General features: G+C 40.1%; 2 protein-coding genes and 1 long non-coding RNA gene across 3 annotated transcripts in view; 1 reads left to right on the top strand and 2 right to left on the bottom strand.

The window, feature by feature from the left end:
• The window catches only part of LOC109470782, a 28,698-nt gene extending 16,442 nt beyond the window's left edge, over nt 1–12,256 (bottom strand). Inside the window, exons 1-2 of the long non-coding RNA XR_002140274.1 lie at nt 12,157–12,256; nt 170–311 (exon numbers count right to left, since the gene is read on the bottom strand). This is a non-coding gene — a long non-coding RNA (uncharacterized LOC109470782). The remainder of the gene's footprint in view (nt 1–169; nt 312–12,156) is intronic.
• A 1,917-nt stretch (nt 12,257–14,173) lies between these two features.
• On the bottom strand, nt 14,174–20,680 carry LOC109470790 (ADP-ribosylation factor-like protein 6). Its single transcript, XM_019769867.1, has 8 exons — nt 20,436–20,680; nt 19,596–19,657; nt 18,963–19,031; nt 18,084–18,178; nt 16,850–16,926; nt 16,314–16,366; nt 15,533–15,588; nt 14,174–15,144 (listed from the first exon to the last, which is right to left on the bottom strand). The coding sequence occupies exons 1-8, from the start codon at nt 20,556–20,558 to the stop codon at nt 15,119–15,121; spliced, it is 561 nt and encodes a 186-aa protein (XP_019625426.1). The 5' UTR covers nt 20,559–20,680; the 3' UTR covers nt 14,174–15,118.
• A 551-nt stretch (nt 20,681–21,231) lies between these two features.
• LOC109470780 (inner centromere protein-like) overlaps nt 21,232–21,735 on the top strand; it is a gene marked incomplete at both ends in the record, with an annotated part of 4,275 nt that continues 3,771 nt past the window's right edge. The window contains one exon of the mRNA XM_019769856.1: nt 21,232–21,503. Coding sequence (XP_019625415.1) covers nt 21,232–21,503 — 272 coding nt within the window. The remainder of the gene's footprint in view (nt 21,504–21,735) is intronic.

Below are 21,735 nucleotides of genomic sequence, written 5' to 3'. Positions count from 1 at the left end.
TACCTAAGACCTAACAACATACATGTACTTATTTTTATATCAATTATATTCATAGCTATTCATTTGCTACTAACCCCCCCCCCCAAAAAAAAAGAAAACACTGCTACAAATTCTCCAAAAAAAATTAAAAACTTCTAGTGAATTACAATGTAATAAATAGATTTCTTACCTTCGCCCTCCTGTGGAAAGAATGCCGGCTGTAAAGTCTGTAACTCTCAGCTGCTAGTGAGGATCTCCCAGTGGTGCATTGGTTGTCAGGCGGTGGCTACACTTGTGAGGGACAACTGGTTCCCTGGACAGGACGCTGGCATCTGTACAACATACAATGTAGTACGTGTTTGGGTTGGTCCACTAGGCAAGAGGAGGGGTGTTGTACCAGTCTTTTTCTTCACTTTTAAATGATTGCCATGACAAGTGACCAACATGTATGGTAACCATTGGTGATGCATTCAATCAAGGCTACAGTACAATACACCCCGTAAATAATTTCATCAGGTTGGAAGATACTTAGGATATAGAATTTTCTTCTTACACAACCATAGAGTTTCTCACCTGCTTACGTTTCGATGTCTTTGCAGAACTCCAGTCAGAAGCTCTGAGGAAGGTGTCTGATAGACATCGAAACGTAAGCAGGTGAGAAACTCTATGGTTGTGTAAGAAGAAAATTCTATATCCTAAGGCTACAATACAGTAAATAATTTCCTAGGTTGTATTGCCCTTAGTCACCAAAACATCGGCTGAAGAAACCTCTTGGTTGTGTAAAAAGAGTCTCTCTTTAATTCAGTGTTAGATCAATTAGAGTAGACAACAAACAAGCAAACAGATTACGACCTCCACCATTATACCACTTTATCACCAAAGGAAAAAAAACACATTTTAAAAATTTCATTGACCGTTTATCTAAGGCCCGATTTAGACTAGAAACGGTATACCGTTTCGAAACGGTACGAAACGTTTCGCCACAGAAAACGGTTCGTCTTTAGACACAGAGGCGTAAGCGTTTCGGGCCGCCCGTGGCGCAGGATGTTTCTGACCCACAGTGACCTATGATGACCTCCCCGAGCCGCTTCTACAGTTTGCCTCATTGGCCTTATGATACTTGTGTTTCAGGGCCTTGAACTTCGCCCGAACCTGCTTTGGGGTGCGTAAATACCCCTCAGCCGCCAGCCCGTCCACAAGCATCTGTATGCCCTCTTTATTACGCGAGGTCTCCAAGCGGGATTGTATAGTTTGATCGGCCCACAAGCTGATCAAGCAGCGGATCTCTTCTTGGGTCCATACCCTCCCCTGGCCTTCTGCCATCCCCCCAGACATAAAGGATGACGAAAATTCGAGAAATACATGATATAAAATGGCGAAAATGGACACAATCGAATATGGCGCAAATCTACCAGAAAATGGATGCGCGCGGGCTTATTAGCATGTGATTAGCATATGACACGTGACCTGGTTTACCGTTTCAAGAAACCCTTTGACTTTAGACCTAGCAAAAAGCGTTTCGGGCCCCCCGCTGAAGGGTTCTGAAACGGTCGAAAACCACGATGGAGGTGGTTTTCAGAAACGGTCCGCGAAAACCCATAACAAACCGTTTTTTCCTCTTTAGACCGGGAACGGTTAACTGTTCCGAAACGTTTCCCTGGCTAAAACCCCTTAAGCGTTTCTAGTCTAAATCGGGCCTAAGATATATTAAAAGCTCAAATTTTGGCAGTAGGAAGACAGCAAACAAGCAAAGTTTAAGACCAAAATTATATACAGGTGCTGGGTTGCTGGTAACAGTTTGTTAGCTTGCATTCAGGCCCTTCCCCTAACAGTTTGTCAGGCCTGACATGTCAGTGCACACATGGCCTTTAGTCTATACCTACTGTGTACAATTAAAATCCCAGCTAAGTGTTTTCTCTGTAAAGTCTTTAGAAATTAGATACTAGATTATAGATGCTCCAATTTTGGTGGGAAGACATCAAATAGAATAGAACCTTTGATGGTGTCATCATCACTTGCTGGTAAAAGATTGTTAGCTTGCATTGGCCCTTTAACAGGTTGTCATAATCTCCAAGCAGATCCTAGGTCTCAAAAATACAGTATCAAATTGGCCAGGCAGTATCCATTGTCCAGAGAGGGTCCATGCGCGACCCAACTTTGGTTGGTGGGGGTACGTAGTGACAAAAAAACGGACCATATATAAAAGCTAACGATCTTTCCCCACAACCTCTGCTTGGAGAGTAGGTTGTCAGGCCTGACATGTCAGTGCACACATGGCCTGTAGTTCATACCTGCTGTGTACAATTAAAATCCCGGCTAAGTGTTTTCTCTGTAAGGGTGATCCCTGTCACCCACAGACACGCTGCCACGGAACAATGTACGCCGAAACTGTAAACTACACGGGAGGCGCAGCCGCATAAAAACTCCCCGAACGCTACACCGAGTCTGTTCTTCCACCGTCTTTTTAACTCCACCAGACACTATTGTGTTTCTTACCCCCCGAAGACGCAAAGTACGAACCTTAAAATCTGGCGCGAAACACGGAAAGAAATCGTCTATTACAGTTTTATTCACTTTGCGGGGATTTTATCACTGATATGTGAGCTAAGGTTGTAAGAAAGTTGCTCCGTATAAAAAGGCGTGCGGCGTAGCGTGCGTTATTATGCACAAACACCTGGTCCCGTGCCAAATATTGAGGCACCAACAAAAAGAACGAGCGACCCCACAGGGTGTCTTGACCCCGATACTCAACAATAATCCCCACAAGATACCAGATTTCCATTTCAAATCAATCCCCAATACAACCACCTCTCAAAAAAAACTACAGTACCGACTACAATCCTCTGTCTGTTCCGTCATTCTTTCGAAATAAAAATCGGATCTGGCAAAGTGAAGGTTTTTGGATCAGATTCGCCGCCGCCTTTGGTGGTCTCGGCGACCAAAATATAAACAAATAAGAGAAAACCACAGAAATGTCGGAACAGCGAATCCAGCTGTTACAAAAGTCAACTTCAAACGGACACGTTGGGCTTGCCCATCATAAAGTGTCCGGATGTCCGCCTGTTTTCGTGAATGGAGAGAAGTTTTTTTATGAATGGACAGGAAGTGTGGGACATAGTAACCCAGTTCTTACCTGTATCTGTCTGGTAATGAGGACAGGCTTACACAAAGTCTTTCATTCAGACATTCTGTAAAATATTGGTCAACTTCTTACCTGTACCTCAAACCAATGTGCAAAAATCCATTTAATAGTTGACAAAAACAATTAAAACAAGACAAGAAACTTTCGATATCTTTTAAAAATTAAAAGATTCCTTTTTCATATCATAACCTTTAATTTGATATTCACTCCTCTGTATGATTTAGTCACTGGGAAAAATTATAAGTCTGAACTACAGGTATACCTGGTCCAGTAAATAGAAAAAAGCAAAAATGGCTATTGTAACTTCTACAGCATTGCTAGAACAGGTGTATCTGTGTTACCTATTTTGCCACCTTTTCTGGTAAGGCCAACGGTTACCAAATCCAAAAAACACACTCCCCTATACGCACAACTGAGTCTAAACTAAATAGCATTCTAAATAGCAAAAACAAAACAACAAAAAAGCTAACTCCTATGCCTATGTCTCCATAGCATTATCACACCAGGTGTATCTATTGTTACTTATTTTCGCCACCTTTCCTCCCAAGGCCAAGGGTAAGTCGACAGGTAAGTAAACAGCTTGACGTCCTGAGTACCAGGCGATAATGCCCCACCAGCCGCGCGCCACGCAGGCTTGGCGCTTCGTTAAGAGCAAACCCTCGTTAAGCCTCCAGACCTGGCTTCAAAGAGCGCTGAAGTGGGGCTGTATTGAACCAGGATGTGTCAGACAGGCTTGTTATAGACACGCCTCTGGTCAATATCCAATTTAACTTGTTGGTTAACGGATTCACCCATTTTTCTGAGTTGCCAAAAAACAAAAACATTTTATCCCCTAAATCAACTCCAAAATGCTCATATTTTATCTCTTTAAAGTTGTTTCAGTTTTTATTTCCATCTATCAATGCAGAGGTTTGATTGAAAGTTTGAAATTCATTGTTTGAATTACAAACCAGCCTGGTGTGTTGACTTCACGGCTCCTATCATAGCACTTGAGGCTATAACAGGATGCCTAGATCTGTTATTATTTTTTTCGCCCTGTCGCTTCATATTTTTTCTGAGAAAATCCGAGAACCAACAAATTAAATTGGTGTGGCCTAATAGGCTTGTTCTATCACGCCTGGTTGGGTATAATGATTTGTGTACAGATGTCCCAGGTGAAGAGAAGTGTTTGACTTGTTTGTGATCCTGTTTTGTTCGCTGTCAGGACTGTTTGTTATTGTCTGGACCGAACCAACAATTAGCACCAAGTTAACGATGAGATTCTTATAAAATTAGAAGGGAAAATGTAACTTAAACACAGCTCAGAATCGTGTCACCATGATTTCTAATATCCATTGTACCTTCTTTATCAACAGAAACAGTTCTTACCTGTTCATCAAAATAATTTAAAAAATCAATAATAATTTTTTTTTCTGTGTCATTACAACAAGGATTCCCAATTCCCAAAGAAAACTTTTTCCACCAGCCCAGCCTAAAGTCTTAACATAACTCATTAACTCTACAGTCTTACCTGTGATTGTTACAAATCCACCTGTTGTAACAGTTTGTTGTAGCAGTACTGCATGCACTGTTACACACACACACTTGTGACAGTTCACTCGGGACCCCCAGTTCTAAATGAGAACGCTTCACCACCAGCCTATAGCCTGTAGTCTAACACCAACTGGCAAAACTTCTGCAACAATCTTACCTGTGATTGTTACAAATCCACCTGTTGTAACAGTTTGTTGTAGCAGTATTGCATTCACTGTTACAAACACACACTTGTGACAGTTCACTCGGGACCCCCAGTTCTAAATGAGAACGCTTTACCACCAGCCGGGCATACAATCTAACATAACATGCATGAGTCTTACCTGTATTATGTAACTCTTCCAAATCCACCTGTTGTGGCAGTCAGTTCGCATGCACACACATACACAGTGACAGTCCACCAATGCACAATACATACACAGTACACTCGGGACCCCCAGTCCTAAATGAGAACGCTTTACCACCAGCCCGGCCTATTTTAGGAAACCCGACCTCCCTCCCATTGGTCAGTGCCCAGCAGGGGGCCTTCCCCAGCCCCGTGTTACTAACACCCCGCGGGTCAGCTGGTGGTGTTGGGCGTAACTCGAGCCACGCCCCTCATACAATGGTCTGAATGGTCGCCGATTGTGTGCCGCGCTTTTAACACTCGCATTAGGACCCTGTAGCCTCTACCAGGCTTCGAGTGGCGGCTGGCTGGAAAGAGCAGAAATTGGGCAAATAGAGAGATAACAAAACGCAATCATCATTTGTTGTGTTGGTGTTGGACGTAACTCGAGCCATGCCCCTCACACAATGGTCTGAATGGTCGCCGATTGGGTGTGACGCTTTTAACACTCGCATTAGGACCCTGTAGCCTCTACCAGGCTTCGAGTGGCGGCTGTAAAGAGTAGAAATTGTAGCCTCCATAGCATGCACGTTTTGGGGGTCTTCAGGGTCTTTGGGAGCTTTTAAGTTTTATGTGTTATTTTCTGATTGCATATACAAGTAGACAACATAGCCGGACTGGTTTTTACTGGGCTAACACTCGCATTAAAACCCTATAGCCTCTACCAGGCCTCTGTAGCAGGCTTATAGAACTGGGGGTTTGGTGGTCTTCGGCTGTTTTCTGATTAGCCCAGTTGCAGGGGTAACTCAACCAGACCGGCTATGTTGTCTATTTGCAATCAGAAAATAGCACATAAAAGCTCCCTAAGACCCTGAAGACCCCCATGGCTATGGAGGCTAGCCTACCAGGCTTCGGGTGGCGGCTGGCTGGAAAGAGTAGAAATTGGGCAAGAAGAGAGATAACATGCTGAGGAAGTGTTGGTCCGCTAGAGAGTACAGTTCAGGTGAGGCAAACTGTACTCTCTAGCAGACCAACTGCCTCTCCACAGTTGGCCGATTTCTACTCTTTCCAGCCGCCTCCCGAAGCCTGGTAGAGGCTATTAGAACTCGACCGGCAATTGTGTTCAATGCTTTTAACCCACAAGCAAGGTGCGCGCGAGTCACTGCACTTAGCCACTGGCGGTTGTGATTGTGGAACCCGGCAGTTGGCTTGACCTTGAGACTTTTGGGGTAGGGAGAGAAAGGAGGTAGTTGTTGTTGCAACAATTACTCTCCAAGCAGAGTTTGTAGGCTTTTTTATTGGGCTTTATTTTTTGTGTTGGTAACCCAAAGGGTTGGCATAAAAAAGATACTGGTGCAAAAAATAAAAAGCCCAATTAAAAAAAGCCTATTGTAAAAACACGCCAAAAAATAAGCCGAAACCCAAACCTCTGCTTGGAGAGTAGCAACAGGTTGGAGGGAATGAAAGCCCGCTTGCGTTTATGCAGCCAAGTGGCTGTGAAACAAAAACAGCTTCATTCAGAGTCGACAGGGTGAACAGATCCCCATTCATTACTAAAGCCAGACTGACGGATGACTCACTCTTACATTAAACAAGTCTTCATGGAGGACCTAGTATGTATGAAAGACCAGTAGTATGTTTTGTTAAGTCTTAAAGTCTTGAAAGAAAACTTAAAGAAGCCCTGCCTTACATTTGATGCCAAGAAAAAAAGCAACATTTATCATTGATTGAACTGATGAGCATCAACTTACATAAAAACAGTCTGCAAGGAGGATGACGTGTTTTCTAAAGTCTTAAAATAAAACTTAAGGAGGCCCATTTAAGCTCATATTCATTTTTTTAACACCAAAAAGCAGATAAAATTGCAAGTCTCTCACAGGTTGCATCTGGAGCCGAGGAGCTGGCCTGTGTAGGCCCTGGAAACAGTCTGGCACCCAGGCTACTGAAGACCTACTATGTACTGGTGTGACACATTGATGAGGGCCTGCATGGCCCTTTTTTGTAAGGCATAATCAGGCCTTTTTACTCTCCGTAATCCGTAGGCAGCCTCCGCAAAAAAATCAACGTAATTCGTAATAGTACATTAGCCGCAAAACATGAACTCATAATCAGCTCTGAGACTTTAACGTAATCCGTAATCGGCGGCAAAAATATTGCGTAATTCGTAATCACTACGTATACCCCCCCTAGCCTCCATAGCATGCCAAAAACTGGGGGTTTTGGGGGTCTTCAGGGTCTTTAATGTGCTATTTTCTGATTGCATATAGACAACATAGCCGGCCTGGTTGAATTTACCCACGTTTTTTAGGACTGGGCTAATCAGAAAACAGCCGAAGGCCACCAAACCCCCAGTTCTATAAGCCTGCTACGGAGGCTAATCAGAAAACAGCCGAAGACCACCAAACCCCCAGTTCTATAAGCTTGCTCCGGAGGCTAATCAGAAAACAGCCGAAGACCACCAAACCCCCAGTTCTATAAGCCTGCTACAGAGGCTAATCCCCCCATGCAGGCCCTCGCTGATACATAGTATCAATCCACCCCAATCAACAGTGATTAACTCAACAGTCCATTGAAGGCTCCTGATGGGGTAATGGAAATCAGATTCGTCATGAAACCCACACCGATCCCATCGAGCTGTTTGTTTTGGTATTAAAGACTTCCATTGCTGCCCATTGTGCCTCTAAGTGCCTTCCTACAGTCATGTAAGGGATAGTCCTGGGATCACAGATGAGAGTGATCCATTGTACAGGGAGGCTAGGGGGTTAGGACGTAAGGTACATGTATACAGCTTAATTACAGTATTCACTTTAATAGCCTGTTGTACAATCATAATACAGCATTTCAACTTATAGACTACATAAATCTCCATAGACTACATGTATATACTATTAGGTAGTTACTTTTGTAACAAACATAATACTAGTACATAATGCAATAGGAGTACAAAGTACAAATGACTTTGTATGCACCCGATTTGGTGCTGGTTGGAGAAAAATCTTCCCTTCTGAAACGTTAAATGGAGAAACGCTTGTGATAGTTTCTTTTATAGTATTTTACTTATTGACGTCTTCTTGCTTCTCTGTTGAGGTGAATAAAAGTGAGATTCGAGGATGCCCTGGATAAAGAAAGGGGATGCTTGTGACATTAAAGAGCAAAGTTCTCCTAAACTCTTCAACATTTTAGATGCAAAACATTTATAGAAAACTTTTAGCACCTGCTCAAGAGGGCCACCCAGGGGACCACAATGAACTCAGGTCTTCTCTTGAACAGGTGGACTTCTTAGGCAGGTCACTTAATGCTTGGAATAAAATTTGGCACTGGGAAAATGTGCTTCTTATGGGCAGGTGACTGGCTTGAAGAAAAATGGTGCAGGTTTGACTGTAACAGGCTAGGAGACATACTGCTTTTATGAAACTTCTTATTTCTGATTTTTAAAGTTTTGAACTTGGACGGACTTAAAAATATATATGTGAGGAAAGCCATACCTCGTGCACATCCCACCACGCTTAACAAAAAGAGTGGAGGACCTTCCCAGTGTGAGTGGATCAAACCTTACAGTCTGGTCTTACGCAGCTTGTGCTTACAAAACTGGTGTGGTTTAGTAGTTATGTGAAACAAACGCAGACGCTTAGCATGAAAGTTCATCTGTGTTGGTATAAATTCATTCATTCATGTATAAGTGTTGGAAAGTCCTAATTTACTCAGTGTTGGAAAAAAAGAATGTTTAGTTCTTTTTGTCATAAACACAGACGCTGTCCATGGCCCTGTATTATTGTTGTTGTAGTAATTAATAGTCCACCACTACATCATACGTACATGGCCTTGATGTCATGTTGTGTGTACTTAGGCGTGTTCCATACATACAGCCAGTAACGGGACCCTGTCAAAACCTATGTATGATAGATTTCTGCGCAGGGTTTGGGTTACAGTAGATGTGGTGGTGAGACGTTGCCATACATTGTACCATGTACAACTGTCATGCAATAAAGTTCTTCTTCTAAGATGTTCTTTTAATCAGGAAGCCTTTTTGAAAAGCTGCTTCAAATTTCTATATGTATAACAATTGGTCAATTTTGATGTAAAATTGCATGCAGCAATTGGACACTTAGGAGGGGTGTATTTTATAGGTTTAGTGCACTGAACAAATGGTCTAAACACTCAAAAGTTATGATGCGAAATGTTTACAGATTCTGACCAGAAGAAAACTTTTGAAGAGCAGCTTTGGAAGCATTCAAATTTTTCTTACTTTAAAACACAGATTGAAAATGAAGCTGCCACCTGTTATTTTCATCATATGTTTCACAACACAATTTCTGCACATGAAAATATCATCACTGATATTTCTCCCAGGAGTTCATAATTGACAAACGGCCTGTTCTTCTGACCAGGTCAAAAAAGTTTTAATGTTTCCCACACTAAGGCCATACCAATTTAATATCTTGGTTAATGGATTTTTCTAGAAAAATAATGGAGCGGGCGGGTGAAAAAAAAAAACAGGCCTAGGCATCCTATTATGGCCCAAAATGGTACCATAGGAGCCATGAAGTCAACACACCAGGCTGGGTTAATACTTAAACAATGAATTTTGAACTTTTAATCAAACCACTGCATTGATAGATGGGAAAACTGTAACAACTAGGAAGAAAAGGACTTTCCTCAACTGTTAAGGGCAAAATATGAGCATTTTTTAGTTGATTCAGGACCAACATCTTTATTTTTTTTGCAAATCAGAAAAAAACGAAGAGGCGAAACCAAGAACCAACAAATTAGATTGGTGTGGCCTAAAGTCAGGAAAACTGTGTGCACAAATATTTGTCACGTTTTGACAGTTCATTATAGTCACATCAGGTCACAGAAAGGCCAAGTCATTTGCCTTCCTCAAAACTCATAGTTATACCATATGTGGTTAATAGTTGAGAGCTGAATTCTATATGTTCAAGTATAGCTAATATCTACTAGCTACAGTAATGATGCATTCTACTACGCAAAGCAGATTTCTCATATTGTGTGACAAGTCCTACCCATGTATACTTCATGTATTTTGCACAGTGTAACGTTATATTTTGTACATGTACAAAATGACATCTAGTTCAGATGCAACTTCAGTAAATGTACAATAGACAAAACAGGTGCATGTGTTTATACATGTGTCATATGTCCTTTGTCCACTTAAAGAAATATCAGAATCTTAAACAAATATACAAAAAATCAGGAATATTTTGTTCTTGCACACATATAACAAAAAACAGGCTGAACTTCATACTTACCTTAACTCTCCCTCCATCTAACCTACCATCATAGATTGACATATACACAGTAAAACCCTACATACATCCTACAGATGTGTGCTTATAGTATGTCCTTTGTTCACTCTTAAAATCAGAATCTTAAACAAATACAAAAAATCAGGAATATTTTTGATTGCACACGTGTACCCAAAAACAGGCTAAACTTCATACTTACCTTGACTCTCCCTCAATCTAACCTACCAATATAGAATTAACGTAGACACAGCAAAACCCTACATACATCCTACAGATGTGTGCTTATAGTATGTCCTTTGTCCACTCTCAAAAAGAAATATCAGAATCTTAAATAAATATACGAAAAATCAGGCATATTTTGTCATTGCACACATGTACCCAAAAACAGGCTAAACTTCATACTTACCTTGACTCTCCCTCCATTTAATATACCAATATACGACACACATAGAAATCTATATAAACCGTACAGGTGCGTGTGTTTACATAGGCCACCTCACCTTAATTCCAAACTAATAACACAAAACTTCCAGAGTTCATGACCTGGCTACCCAGCTTCCTGCACCTGTCAATCAAATAAGTCAGCTGACAAGGCTGACCAATGGGGTCATTGCATCTGCCAATCGTGTTCAGCGATCCGTGGCATACCTCGAGATTAGGTCTCGGTTGTTAGTATTAGTTCTCCATGTTTCTATTGTCATCTATTTTCCAACCAGATGATGCTTACAACTAGTTAATATGCACATCTTTTTGTACCATTCTGTATGTCCTACTACTAGTATATGTATGTAACCATTCTGAAGGCCAATAAAATCTGGTCTATGTGGACAATAAGGCTGAGCTAGCTAGTGAACTGATCCTGTGGGAGCCCAAACAAGGGCATTCTAAACCTGGGCGTCCTCGTATGACGTACATAGACCTGCTGGCTGCTGATGTGGGTCTTCCAAAGGAGTACCTGGCGAGCGCCATGACGGACAAAGTGGACTGGCGAGAGAGGGTTTGGGACCGGGAACTACAACTCCCGACATGATGATGATGATGATGTGGACAAGTGGTCACTTGTATTGTGTCAATGGGGAGAATTATCTGTTTAAGGGACCCTCGAAAAGTGGTCGCATATTGGCCAGGTGGTCCTTACATACAGGTGGTCACTAGTACAGGTCTGATTGTACATGTATTATATATTTATCTAAGGGTTAGGGTTAGCAAAACCTATAATTTATATTAGTCTAAAGTAAAGATAAAGAAAACATTACAAAAGTACATTATAGAACCCAGACAGACACCCAACATCTGCTTGTAGATTTTAAAAACTCCATTGGTCCACTCTGTCACCAGTTAACTATGGAACAATGGTCTCACCTGTGCAGGTATGTGGACAGGTAAAGAGGTGGGGATGATGGATCATGCACACCTGGCTGCACCTGAATACAGACATGAACTTGAGAAGACGGGGTGATTTGGTTTGCATGCCTAAGGTCTGGTGGAGTGAAATCTGCACCAGGTACAGGTATACAGCTAAGTTTACATTCTTAATTAATCCAGAACCTGCTAGATTCCACCCTGAAAACAAGTTTTCAACCAATATTTTAACTGATTTTTACCATTAAGCTCCCTTCTGCACGGCCATGGCAAGAGCCTGCCCCAAATAAGCCTCTACCAGGCTTCGGGAGGCGGCTAGAAAGACTAGAAATTGTCGAGGGAGTTGGTCCGCTAGTGCCTTCAGACTCAGCGTACATTTTCTAGCAGAACAACTCCCTCGGCATGTTATCTCTACTCCTTCCTGCCGCCTCCCGAAGCCTCTATAATGCTATGTGTGCCACCAACCGAACAAGTTAGCCGAGTCCCGGTCGCATTTTCTCCAGCTTTCATCGTGCACACATCAACAACATTGTCTCCCATGGTTGCCTTACCTCCTGTGTAGGCATTCGGGCGCAAATTTCACCAACTTGCGGTCATTTTCTTCTCATTCCGTTCCCAGCAGTTCGAATCTTTTTCCAGGAATGGCCGCCATGTTGGTGAAAGTGACGGCGCGATCTGATTGGTGGAAAGTTGCCTGACGGTCTGGCCAATGGCGGCGCTTCTTGGAAACTTTCTCAGAACTCGTGTCTCCGGGAATGTCAGGTGACTAAGAAAAGGGCGCGAAATTTTTTAAAGATGTATATGGAGCAGCCACTGCTTTGAAATGGCATTACTTTGATTTAGGAATCGTATCTTGCATGAAAAAAAAAAAACAAAAAACTGATCATAAGATTTGACTTTAGGAAAAAATTCAGAAATATCATGTTTGGCGCATTTGTCATTATGAAACTGCAAGATAGTTTTGATATTCAAGAACGCCAATAGGAACACCAACAATGGCATTTAGAGTCATGTCTTGTACAGCACATTGTACAGACACTATAAATATATTTGATAATTAAGACATTTATTAAGATATCAATAGAAGACAAAAAAAAACGGTCAGCAGAAATAAATCTCTTTATTTACACAAACATAAAACTACAGCAAAATACAAAGAACTGGAGTGACCACATTCTACTAGTCTTGGGATGAGACACCAAACTACCTTTAGATGCCTGGAATTAAAGCCAAGAAAAAAAGTATGTTTGAAATTCATGGTCCTGACTTTTAACTGAGATTGTATTTTTTAAACTAAGAATAAAACTGGCCCAGCAAGTCAATATACAAAATGGTCTTTACAAATACTATTCTATTCACTGTTGGAGTAACATTCGTTGCTTTTGATAGCTGGTTGGGACTAGAGGAGGCCAACATATGATCATAGCGCCCCCTATGAGAATAGGCTAGAACTGCAGTGCTGGAGTCATGTACAGAAAGTATCACAAATGTACCACAGTATCATGAAAGTTCATCTGTGTTGGTAGTTACAGGTTCTTTTCAAAGAAGCCACGTGACAAGCTTCACTGGGTCAGTCTACTGAGGAAGACCAGAGTGACTGGTCAAAAGCTCTAGGTGAGAGAACCTTTTTGTGTTGGACCCAAAGTTTTTACTCTAAAAATGTACCAGTGTTTAATTCCTACAATTGAGAAGTGCATTGAGGGCATGTCTTACATCCTTTCTAAACGAAAGCAACCCTTCATTACGATGTACATATTTACTCTCCAAGCAGATGTTTGGGGTTATTTTTGGCATGTTTTTAGTTTTTTTTTATCGGGTTTTCTCATTGCCACTGGAATATTTTTGGGTTGGGTGAAAAAAAAAATTCCAGTGCAAAAGAGAAACTCCGATAAAAAAGCCTAAAAACACGCCAAAAATAACCCCAAACCCAAACCTCTGCTCGGAGAGTAGTAGATATTGCCTTTCAGTGAAAAAAAATGGTCCCATCCTCAAAGAATTTTGAAAATATCCAAATAGTGATCTGCAGAAACAACAATCAACTACCAACCACAAGTACACATTGTACATATTTCAGGAAACAAAATCAAATGTATAAAATGTATATCTCACATCTTTACAAATTATCACAGCTAAGGCCACGCCAATTTAATTGTTGGTTCTCGGATTTGCCTCTTCAAAAAAAAAGATCCTGGTTCTGAATCAACTAAAAAAATATTTTCCCCCCCAATAGTTGAGGAAAGTCCTTTTCTTCATAGTTCCTTTATAGTTTCAAAATTCATTGTTTCAAAATTAACCCAGCCTTTTGTGTTGACTTCACGGTTCCTATCATAGCATTTGGGGCTATAATAGGATGCCTTGACCTGTTTTTAAATTTCATTTTTTCGCCCTGTCGCTTCATTTTGTTTCTGAAAAAAATCCGAGAACCAACAAATTGAATTGAAACTACCCTGATTTAGAAGCGACTATAAGTAACCATCCATTAATCTCTAAGGCAGGGTAACTTTTCTGCAATGTACAATACAGAAGTCTGGATAATGAAAAATAATTAACTTTCAACAATACAACGTTGGCAAGCAAGTTCTTTTCCTGCTATTTTTGTAAAAAAAAAAATTGGAATACATGTAGTTTACTGAGAAGACTGGGATAAACGGAATGTTTAGAAAAAGAGTATCAGAATCTTAGAGTAAATTTTAAGTTCAAATTCCAAGACTTACAAATGTATCTATACTAAGTCTTCCTTCGTTGGTCCACATTAAACATAAAGCTTTTAATATATCTGCAAATATACATATATTTTTGTAATTCTAAAATACATAACCTCAAAGTTGACATGGAATTTACATATTCAAATTGATCTATGAATTTTCAAAAACTCTTGATGTATTCACTTCAAATATGCTATAGCTAAATCTAACTTACTATCAATTATCATTTTCCTGAAGATTTACAATATTAATGATAGCTTAGATGACAACAATATAATCTATTATTATTACGGTTAATTTGGGACTCTAACTGAAATGACTGTGTAACTTTGCCTGAAATAAACTGTAACTTTTAAAAACACACTTCCTAACAAAGCACTATTCTTTGTAAATAATTTCATCAGGTTGGTAAACGAATGAATACCAAAGCTCTTTGATCACAACCATTGATTTTTTTATGAGCCAACTCGCCATGTAACACTTTCAGTGTACTATGCACCAAGTAACATCTAGCATCAGTGCACAGTAAACCAGCCAGAATTGCCCTGATGAAGATGACAGACGGTCATCGAAACGTCGGCTCGTGAAAAATAAATGGTTGTGATCAAAGAACTTAGCTATTCAAAGAACTATTCTGTTTACAAAATAAGCACAGTCTGCTACAATATACAGTGTCACATCCTAAAAATGTGGTGAAGCTACAGACATATTATTACATTGTGTAATTATTTCAGTACAAGTATTTTACATGTATTGCAATTTGACACATTCAACCTTCATTCTCCCCTCTTGCCTCCTAACTGAGATGCTATTTCTTCATAGATCGGATTTGATCTGTAAGGAAAAATAAAGCATGGTCAATATGTCTTCAGGTAGGATGGTTAAATGGTTTGATATGCACATACATAAAGAGAATATTACATGTATCAAACTCTCGTCCCTTCTAACTTCAAAGTTACTAAGCCGATAATATTTAATCAGTAAAGAGTACTTAACCAACATAAAACATGACTGGATAAATTCTCTAAAGAGTTAGATGTTTCAGATATCTTCCATCAAATATTTCATCAGTCACTTCAGACAATTTTTCCAGCTGCTATCTGGAACATCTAACTCTTTGCATGCAACACTCAGTGAATATACGGTAGACTATATCCAGTTGCTTGGTTTATTTTGCACTAATAATATAAAAAATAATTTATGAATAGAAATATAGACTGACCTGTGACCCACTCTACCCCTTCAGGAAGACCTTCTCCTGTTATCGCGTTGCTGGCACTGAAAACAACAAAACACAACAAAACATGGAGGCTTCAATGTAAGCTACATGGCACTGAAAATAACAAAACAAAACAAAACATGTAGGCTTCAATGTAAGCTACATGGCACTGAAAACAACAAAACAAAACAAAACATGGAGGCTTCAATGTAAGCTACATGGCACTGAAAACAACAAAACAAAACAAAACATGGAGGCTTCAATGTAAGCTACATGGCACTGAAAACAACAAAACAAAACAAAACATGGAGGCTTCAATGTAAGCTACATGGCACTGAAAACAACAAAACATGTATGCCTCAATGTAAGTTACACGTGTAAAACATACAAGAACTGCTTCACAAACCCCTGGAACATTCATAGAGTTGTTTGAGTACTTTTATTATTTTTTTGTACTTAAGTCTGTTGAAATTCATAATTTGTTAATTGATTGATCTTAGCTTAATGCGGTACTTGTTAGCTTATTAGTATGGTAAATTGTGTATGTTTAATTTGTGTATCTCTCGGCACCCGATATCAGCCATGCTACCTGGCTGGGTGGCCAATGTTTTAAAATAAAATTCATAGAGTTGTCATATTAAGGCAGTGATCTGGCACCTCACAATTATTTTCACATATAAACCTTCAATGAACTCAGTGGGTTCTTACACTGAGATATGTTGTATTTAATCCAGCACAAAGTTATATATATTTCGCACATTTGCAGAGAAATCTGCTTACATACCATATGTGCCACGGTTTGTCCTTAATGGCTTCAAGTCCCATCATCTGGGAAACCTGGAAAACAAATTAGAGGCTTGTCAGTCTTCAGCAAGAGACAAGTTTTTGACATGAAACAAGACTTAGTCATTTTTGTTTACTTCTTTCAGGTCTCAAGGCTACTCCATTCACAGCAGTTGTTAATGTTCAAATCCTGGCTGTTGTTGCTGAAGTAGTATGTGTGCTACTGGAAAGGGTCACAGTCCTTAGGACAGGATGTTAAGCTGTGCTCTACTGTTCATTCAAAACCATAAGAATTACTGCAGTGCAATGCACCTGTAAATACTGTACAATCTGTCTTGAATCTGTCTACTAGCCGACTGCTGCCAACCCCTGTGGCAGGGACAACAGCAGCAGAATAATCTAATCCTGGATATAACTGTGAGTGTGTCTTATCTATCATGACTAGAGAAAGACTACCATAGTTCTTCAGTGAGTTAAAACTGGGTCGAGATCACTGTCTCTACTTTCAAGAAAGCAACTCAAAGACCTGAGACTGACCTTCACAGCTGATAAGGACTCCTTCATGTCCATCTTGTTGGCGTAGAAAAGAATCGGGATCCGCTTGCTCAAGATGTCTGGGAGGGATTAAGGAGAAAACAGTGTTGGAAGGTGAAGTTAAACTTCTGGTGCATCAGTTTGTGTATATTATTTTTATTTCATGAAGATTTACCACATTTGTAGAAGGATTGACAAAACAGGTGACTATCACCTCTTCAAAGATATCAACCCGGAGACCAGACTGTAAGGTTTGAACCTCTCACACCGGGAAGGTCCCCTACTCTTTTCGACAAGTGCGGTGGGTTCTTTAATGAGCGTGGGGTGTGGCTCTCCTAAACACGGGACCTCCATTTAACGTCCTATCCGAGGGACGTCCCTAACCGAAGCTAGGTACTCATTGCCACCCGAGTGAAGTGAGGAAAGTCGTATAAAATGCCTTTCCCAAGGGCACAAGATCGGTGACATGGGCAGGATTTTGAACCCGGGACCTCAATTGGGCCTGAGCCGAACACGCTATGACTATGCCACACACCCCATTACATAACGTGCGATGCAGTGTTAGTAATCCTGCTTTTGATACAGAGGGACTAGTGCAGTGTGCTAGTGTTTAAGGCATTAAGTACAGGATGCTAATGATTTTTTAGAAATACATTTACTCTTAGTGTACATTTACACTATTTATACATTTACTATAGACTTGCCACACTCTGTCAGTGGCTGTCAACACATTTAATGTATGTGTATTTATTGAGGTACATGTACATGATTTGAGTCTTTGGTGTAACACAAGGAATATGTATAATACCCAAATCATGTTTTCTTCATTTGATTTTTTTTAGACATATCTGAAGAGCTCATTCATGACTGGAAATGTATGTTTTTGTTTGTTTGTTTGTTTGTTTGTTTACCCTGGTTGTTGAGAAGTTGTATGGAATGTTTGTTTGTTTGTTTACCCTGGTTGTTGAGAAGTTGTATGGAATGTTTGTTTGTTTGTTTACCCTGGTTGTTGAGAAGTTGTATGGAATGTTTGTTTGTTTGTTTGTTTACCCTGGTTGTTGAGAAGTTGTATGGAATGTTTGTTTGTTTGTTTACCCTGGTTGTTGAGAAGTTGTATGGAATGTTTGTTTGTTACCCTGGTTGTTGAGAAGTTGTATGGAATGTTTGTTTGTTTGTTTGTTTACCCTGGTTGTTGAGAAGTTGTATGGAATGTTTGTTTGTTTGTTTGTTTGTTTACCCTGGTTGTTGAGAAGTTGCTCCAGCTCGTCCTTGGCCACCACCATTCTCAGCTTGTCGCTGCTGTCAATGACAAAAATGATGGCCTGGGCGTCCCTGGGGGGAGACAAAGATGGCATTTATTTCTCATAAGGCCACACCAACTTAGTTTTATGGATGACATCCTCTAAACATAAAGTGAATTCCAGTAATTACTGACAAAGTGTCAATATTGCAGTCATAACTATGTGTGACCTTAACATTACCTGCACCAGACATATTTTACCTGCACTACCTAGAAGCTAGAGGAAGTATGGATCATGCTTAAACTGTTCAGAAACCATAGCCATTATCTATTCTATCTTCGTGGGTGGTAACAGTCAATGCAGCAAATAAAATCACACATGCACCAACATTTGTATATATAATAAATGCAGTACATGAACTATAGCTACATCCTTCTACTACCAGCACTCTATGTGTACATGTATGTAGATTTTCTAAGGGAAGCTTTTAGTTTAACTTATATACAATCAAAAAGAAGACTACAGCATGCCCGTAGCCAGGATTTTGAATGGGGGGGTTCTTCCCAGTGCGTGAGGGACCAGCGAGTTCCTAGGGGGGTCCGGGGGCATGCCCCCCCCCCCGGAAAATTTTGAAAAATTAACCTTCTGAAATGGCATATCCTGCGTTTTTGAGAGGATTTCATAGAAAAATCAGAGATAACTTTTTATTCAATGACAAAGTAGGCAGTTTTCCTACGATTACAGCCCCGCTGGTGATACGAATCAGTCCATGTAATCTTGGACCTTTAGATAAAAAGTGGACCAAAAGTGGACCTTCCAAACCCCCCGAATCCCCCCTGGCTACAGGCATGTACAGTCTGGACATATGTACTGACTTGTAGTAGTGCTCCCACAGATTCCTGTATCTGCCCTGCCCTGACATGTCAAACACTGTAAACGACAAGCTGAAACAACAACAACATAACAACGTTAACATTGACATATCATGGTTAATAATCACATAACAAGGTTGTTAATGACATACCATGGTAACAAGGTTAATAATGACATCTGTTAAAAAGAGATACATGAACTGTAAATCATGAAAACTTTGCGATGATTTTATTTTCTCGGCAACCCTCCGTTGTGAATTCATAACACCTTTCCTTGTATGACTACTGTACTACAGAACTATAATATCAAGTTCAAAAGACCTTCCTTTATTTCCCTCCTACCTCGAAGTATGACCACTGGAAAAGTGTCACAATTTAATGTGTAAGACAAACGTATAGACAGACACTTCAGAATTTCATGTGGCCAAACTCTGGGGACAACCCATTAGAAAAAATAATCCAATAAAATAAATAATAAATGTTACATGTATAAATAATAAACCATAAATATATAATGGAATAAGCTAAGCATTGGAATGGGACGTGAGAATTTTGACTGACCATGACTACCCTTGTATCTGTAGTTTACCAGTATTGTACACTATGATTGAACTAATAACATGATATTTGTAGTACCTTGCTGATGCAAATTTTTCCACAGTAAAACCGATGGTCGGAACAATGTCACTCTGTTGGGCCTGTAAAAGAGATAGAATATGTTAAGGTCAAATATTGACACAACAAAACAAAGAAATGAAATGTTATTTGCTGTAACAATATTTTGCCTAATTTTGCTTGGGGGGGGGGGTGCGGTGTTCTTGGTCAACGATTGTAAAACACAGAAACGTGTCTATATAACCATAACATACATNCCTGTAAAAGAGATAGAATATGTTAAGGTCAAATATTGACACAACAAAACAAAGAAATGAAATGTTATTTGCTGTAACAATATTTTGCCTAATTTTGCTTGGGGGGGGGGGTGCGTGTTCTTGGCAACGATTGTAAAACACAGAAACGTGTCTATATAACCATAACATACATAATGATCGGAATTATACACTGAGAACCATCAAATCAAACATTTCTACTGAATTTCCCCAAACAAAAGCTGAGAAATGAAATGAAACAGGTTTTAAAAATTAAGTTCTTGGCAACGATTTGTAAAACATAGAAACATGTCTATATGACCATAACATATGTATTCATCGGAATTATACCCTAAGAAACAGTTGTATAATTTTGCTGTAACAATATTTTGCCTAAAAATAATTTTGTTTTGGGGGGGGGGGGGGATGAGTGTTCTTGGCAACGATTGTAAAACACAGAAACGTAACCATAACATATGTATTTAATGATCGGAATTATAGTATACACTGAGAACCATCAAAATCAATCATTTCGAATGCTTTTTCCTCAAACCAAAGCTAAGAAATGAAACGTTATGACAGGTTTTTATAATAAAAATTTCCTTACGTTTTGCGGTTTGAGTTTGTTGATGATCGTGGTCTTTCCGCTGTTGTCTAGTCCCACGCAAATCACGTTCACTTCCTTTTTCTTCATGCCCAGCCACCGGGCCAGGGTGTCGAAGAACCCCATCACTCCAAAAACGTCTTAAAGCAACGTTTTGAAGCCAAGAAAACGGGAAGAACCGTCAGAAGCAGAAGCGAGGAACAGCGTCTTGGACTTCTTCTCTGATGTTTGGAATGTGATTTCTCGACTAGTCCATTTCTGATACTAGGGGTTTCTGGTAGAAATTTTCGTTTATTTTTCTCACAGATTACAAACAGTTGTAAGTTAGTTTAGAAAAAATTCTAATAACGACGATAAAATCTAGTATTTGTTTAAATTTTGCTATCTTAAATGCAACAAATTGCACATTAAAGTATTTTAAAAAAAACCTACGCTTCCCCCTAATAATGTAGTGTAATATTCTGTAAGGCCTCCATTGCGCATGCTCCAAAAGGTCAGCAAGGTCAGGAAAAGGGCTAAGGGGTAAAGGGACCATTTATCTTGTCCCGAGTATGTAAATTAGGTGCTTATACATGCTAATACGTTGCAAATACATAATAATGTGACAGAATAAAGTAAAAAAAAGGAGAAAGCAGGACAATGCAGGAGAAAGCAGGACAATGCAGGAGAATACAGGAGAAAGCAGGAGAACACAGGAGACAGCAGGAGAATATAGGAGAAAGCAGGGGAATACAGGAGAACACAGGAGAATACAGGAGAAACCAGGAGAAGGCAGGAGAAAGTAAAAGAACACAGGAGAATGCAGGAGAATACAGGAGAAAGCAGGAGAAGGCAGGAGAACTCAGGAGAAACCAGGAGAAAGCAGGAGAAACCAGGAGAAAGCAGGAGAATACAGGAGAACAAAGGAGAAACCAGGAGAATGCAGGAGAATACAGGAGAAAGCAGGAGAATACAGGAGAAAGCAGGAGAACACAGGAGAAAGCAGGAGAACACAGGAGAAAGCAGGAGAATACAGGAGAAAGTAGGAGAATACAGGAGAAACCAGGAGAAAGCAGGAGAAACCAGGAGAATATAGGAGAAACCAGGAGAAGGCAGGAGAAAGCAGTAGAATGGAGGAGAATACAGGAGAATACAGGAGAAAGCAGGAGAAAGTAGGAGAACACAGGAGAACCCAGGAGAAACCAGGAGAAAGCAGGAGAATACAGGAGAATACAGGAGAAAGCAGGAGAATACAGGAGAAAGCAGGAGAAAGCAGGAGAAACCAGGAGAATATAGGAGAAACCAGGAGAAGGCAGGAGAAAGT

This window comes from Branchiostoma belcheri, unplaced genomic scaffold (genome assembly GCF_001625305.1).
Source record: "Branchiostoma belcheri isolate BF01 breed outbred unplaced genomic scaffold, Haploidv18h27 scaffold232, whole genome shotgun sequence".
Taxonomy (NCBI): Eukaryota; Metazoa; Chordata; class Leptocardii; order Amphioxiformes; family Branchiostomatidae; genus Branchiostoma; species Branchiostoma belcheri.
Note: the sequence above shows the minus strand (reverse complement) of the source record. Positions and strands in the feature narration are given on the sequence as shown.

Coding starts and splice junctions, on each gene's coding strand:
- LOC109470790 (XM_019769867.1), bottom strand. CDS start 20,558: ATGGGGTTCTTCGACACCCTGGCCCGGTGGCTGGGCATGAAGAAAAAG. Junction 19,032..19,595: donor GAAAAATTTGCATCAGCAAG/GTACTACAAATA, acceptor TTGTTGTTTCAG/CTTGTCGTTTACAGTGTTTG. Junction 16,927..18,083: donor GCAACTTCTCAACAACCAGG/GTAAACAAACAA, acceptor AATCCCTCCCAG/ACATCTTGAGCAAGCGGATC.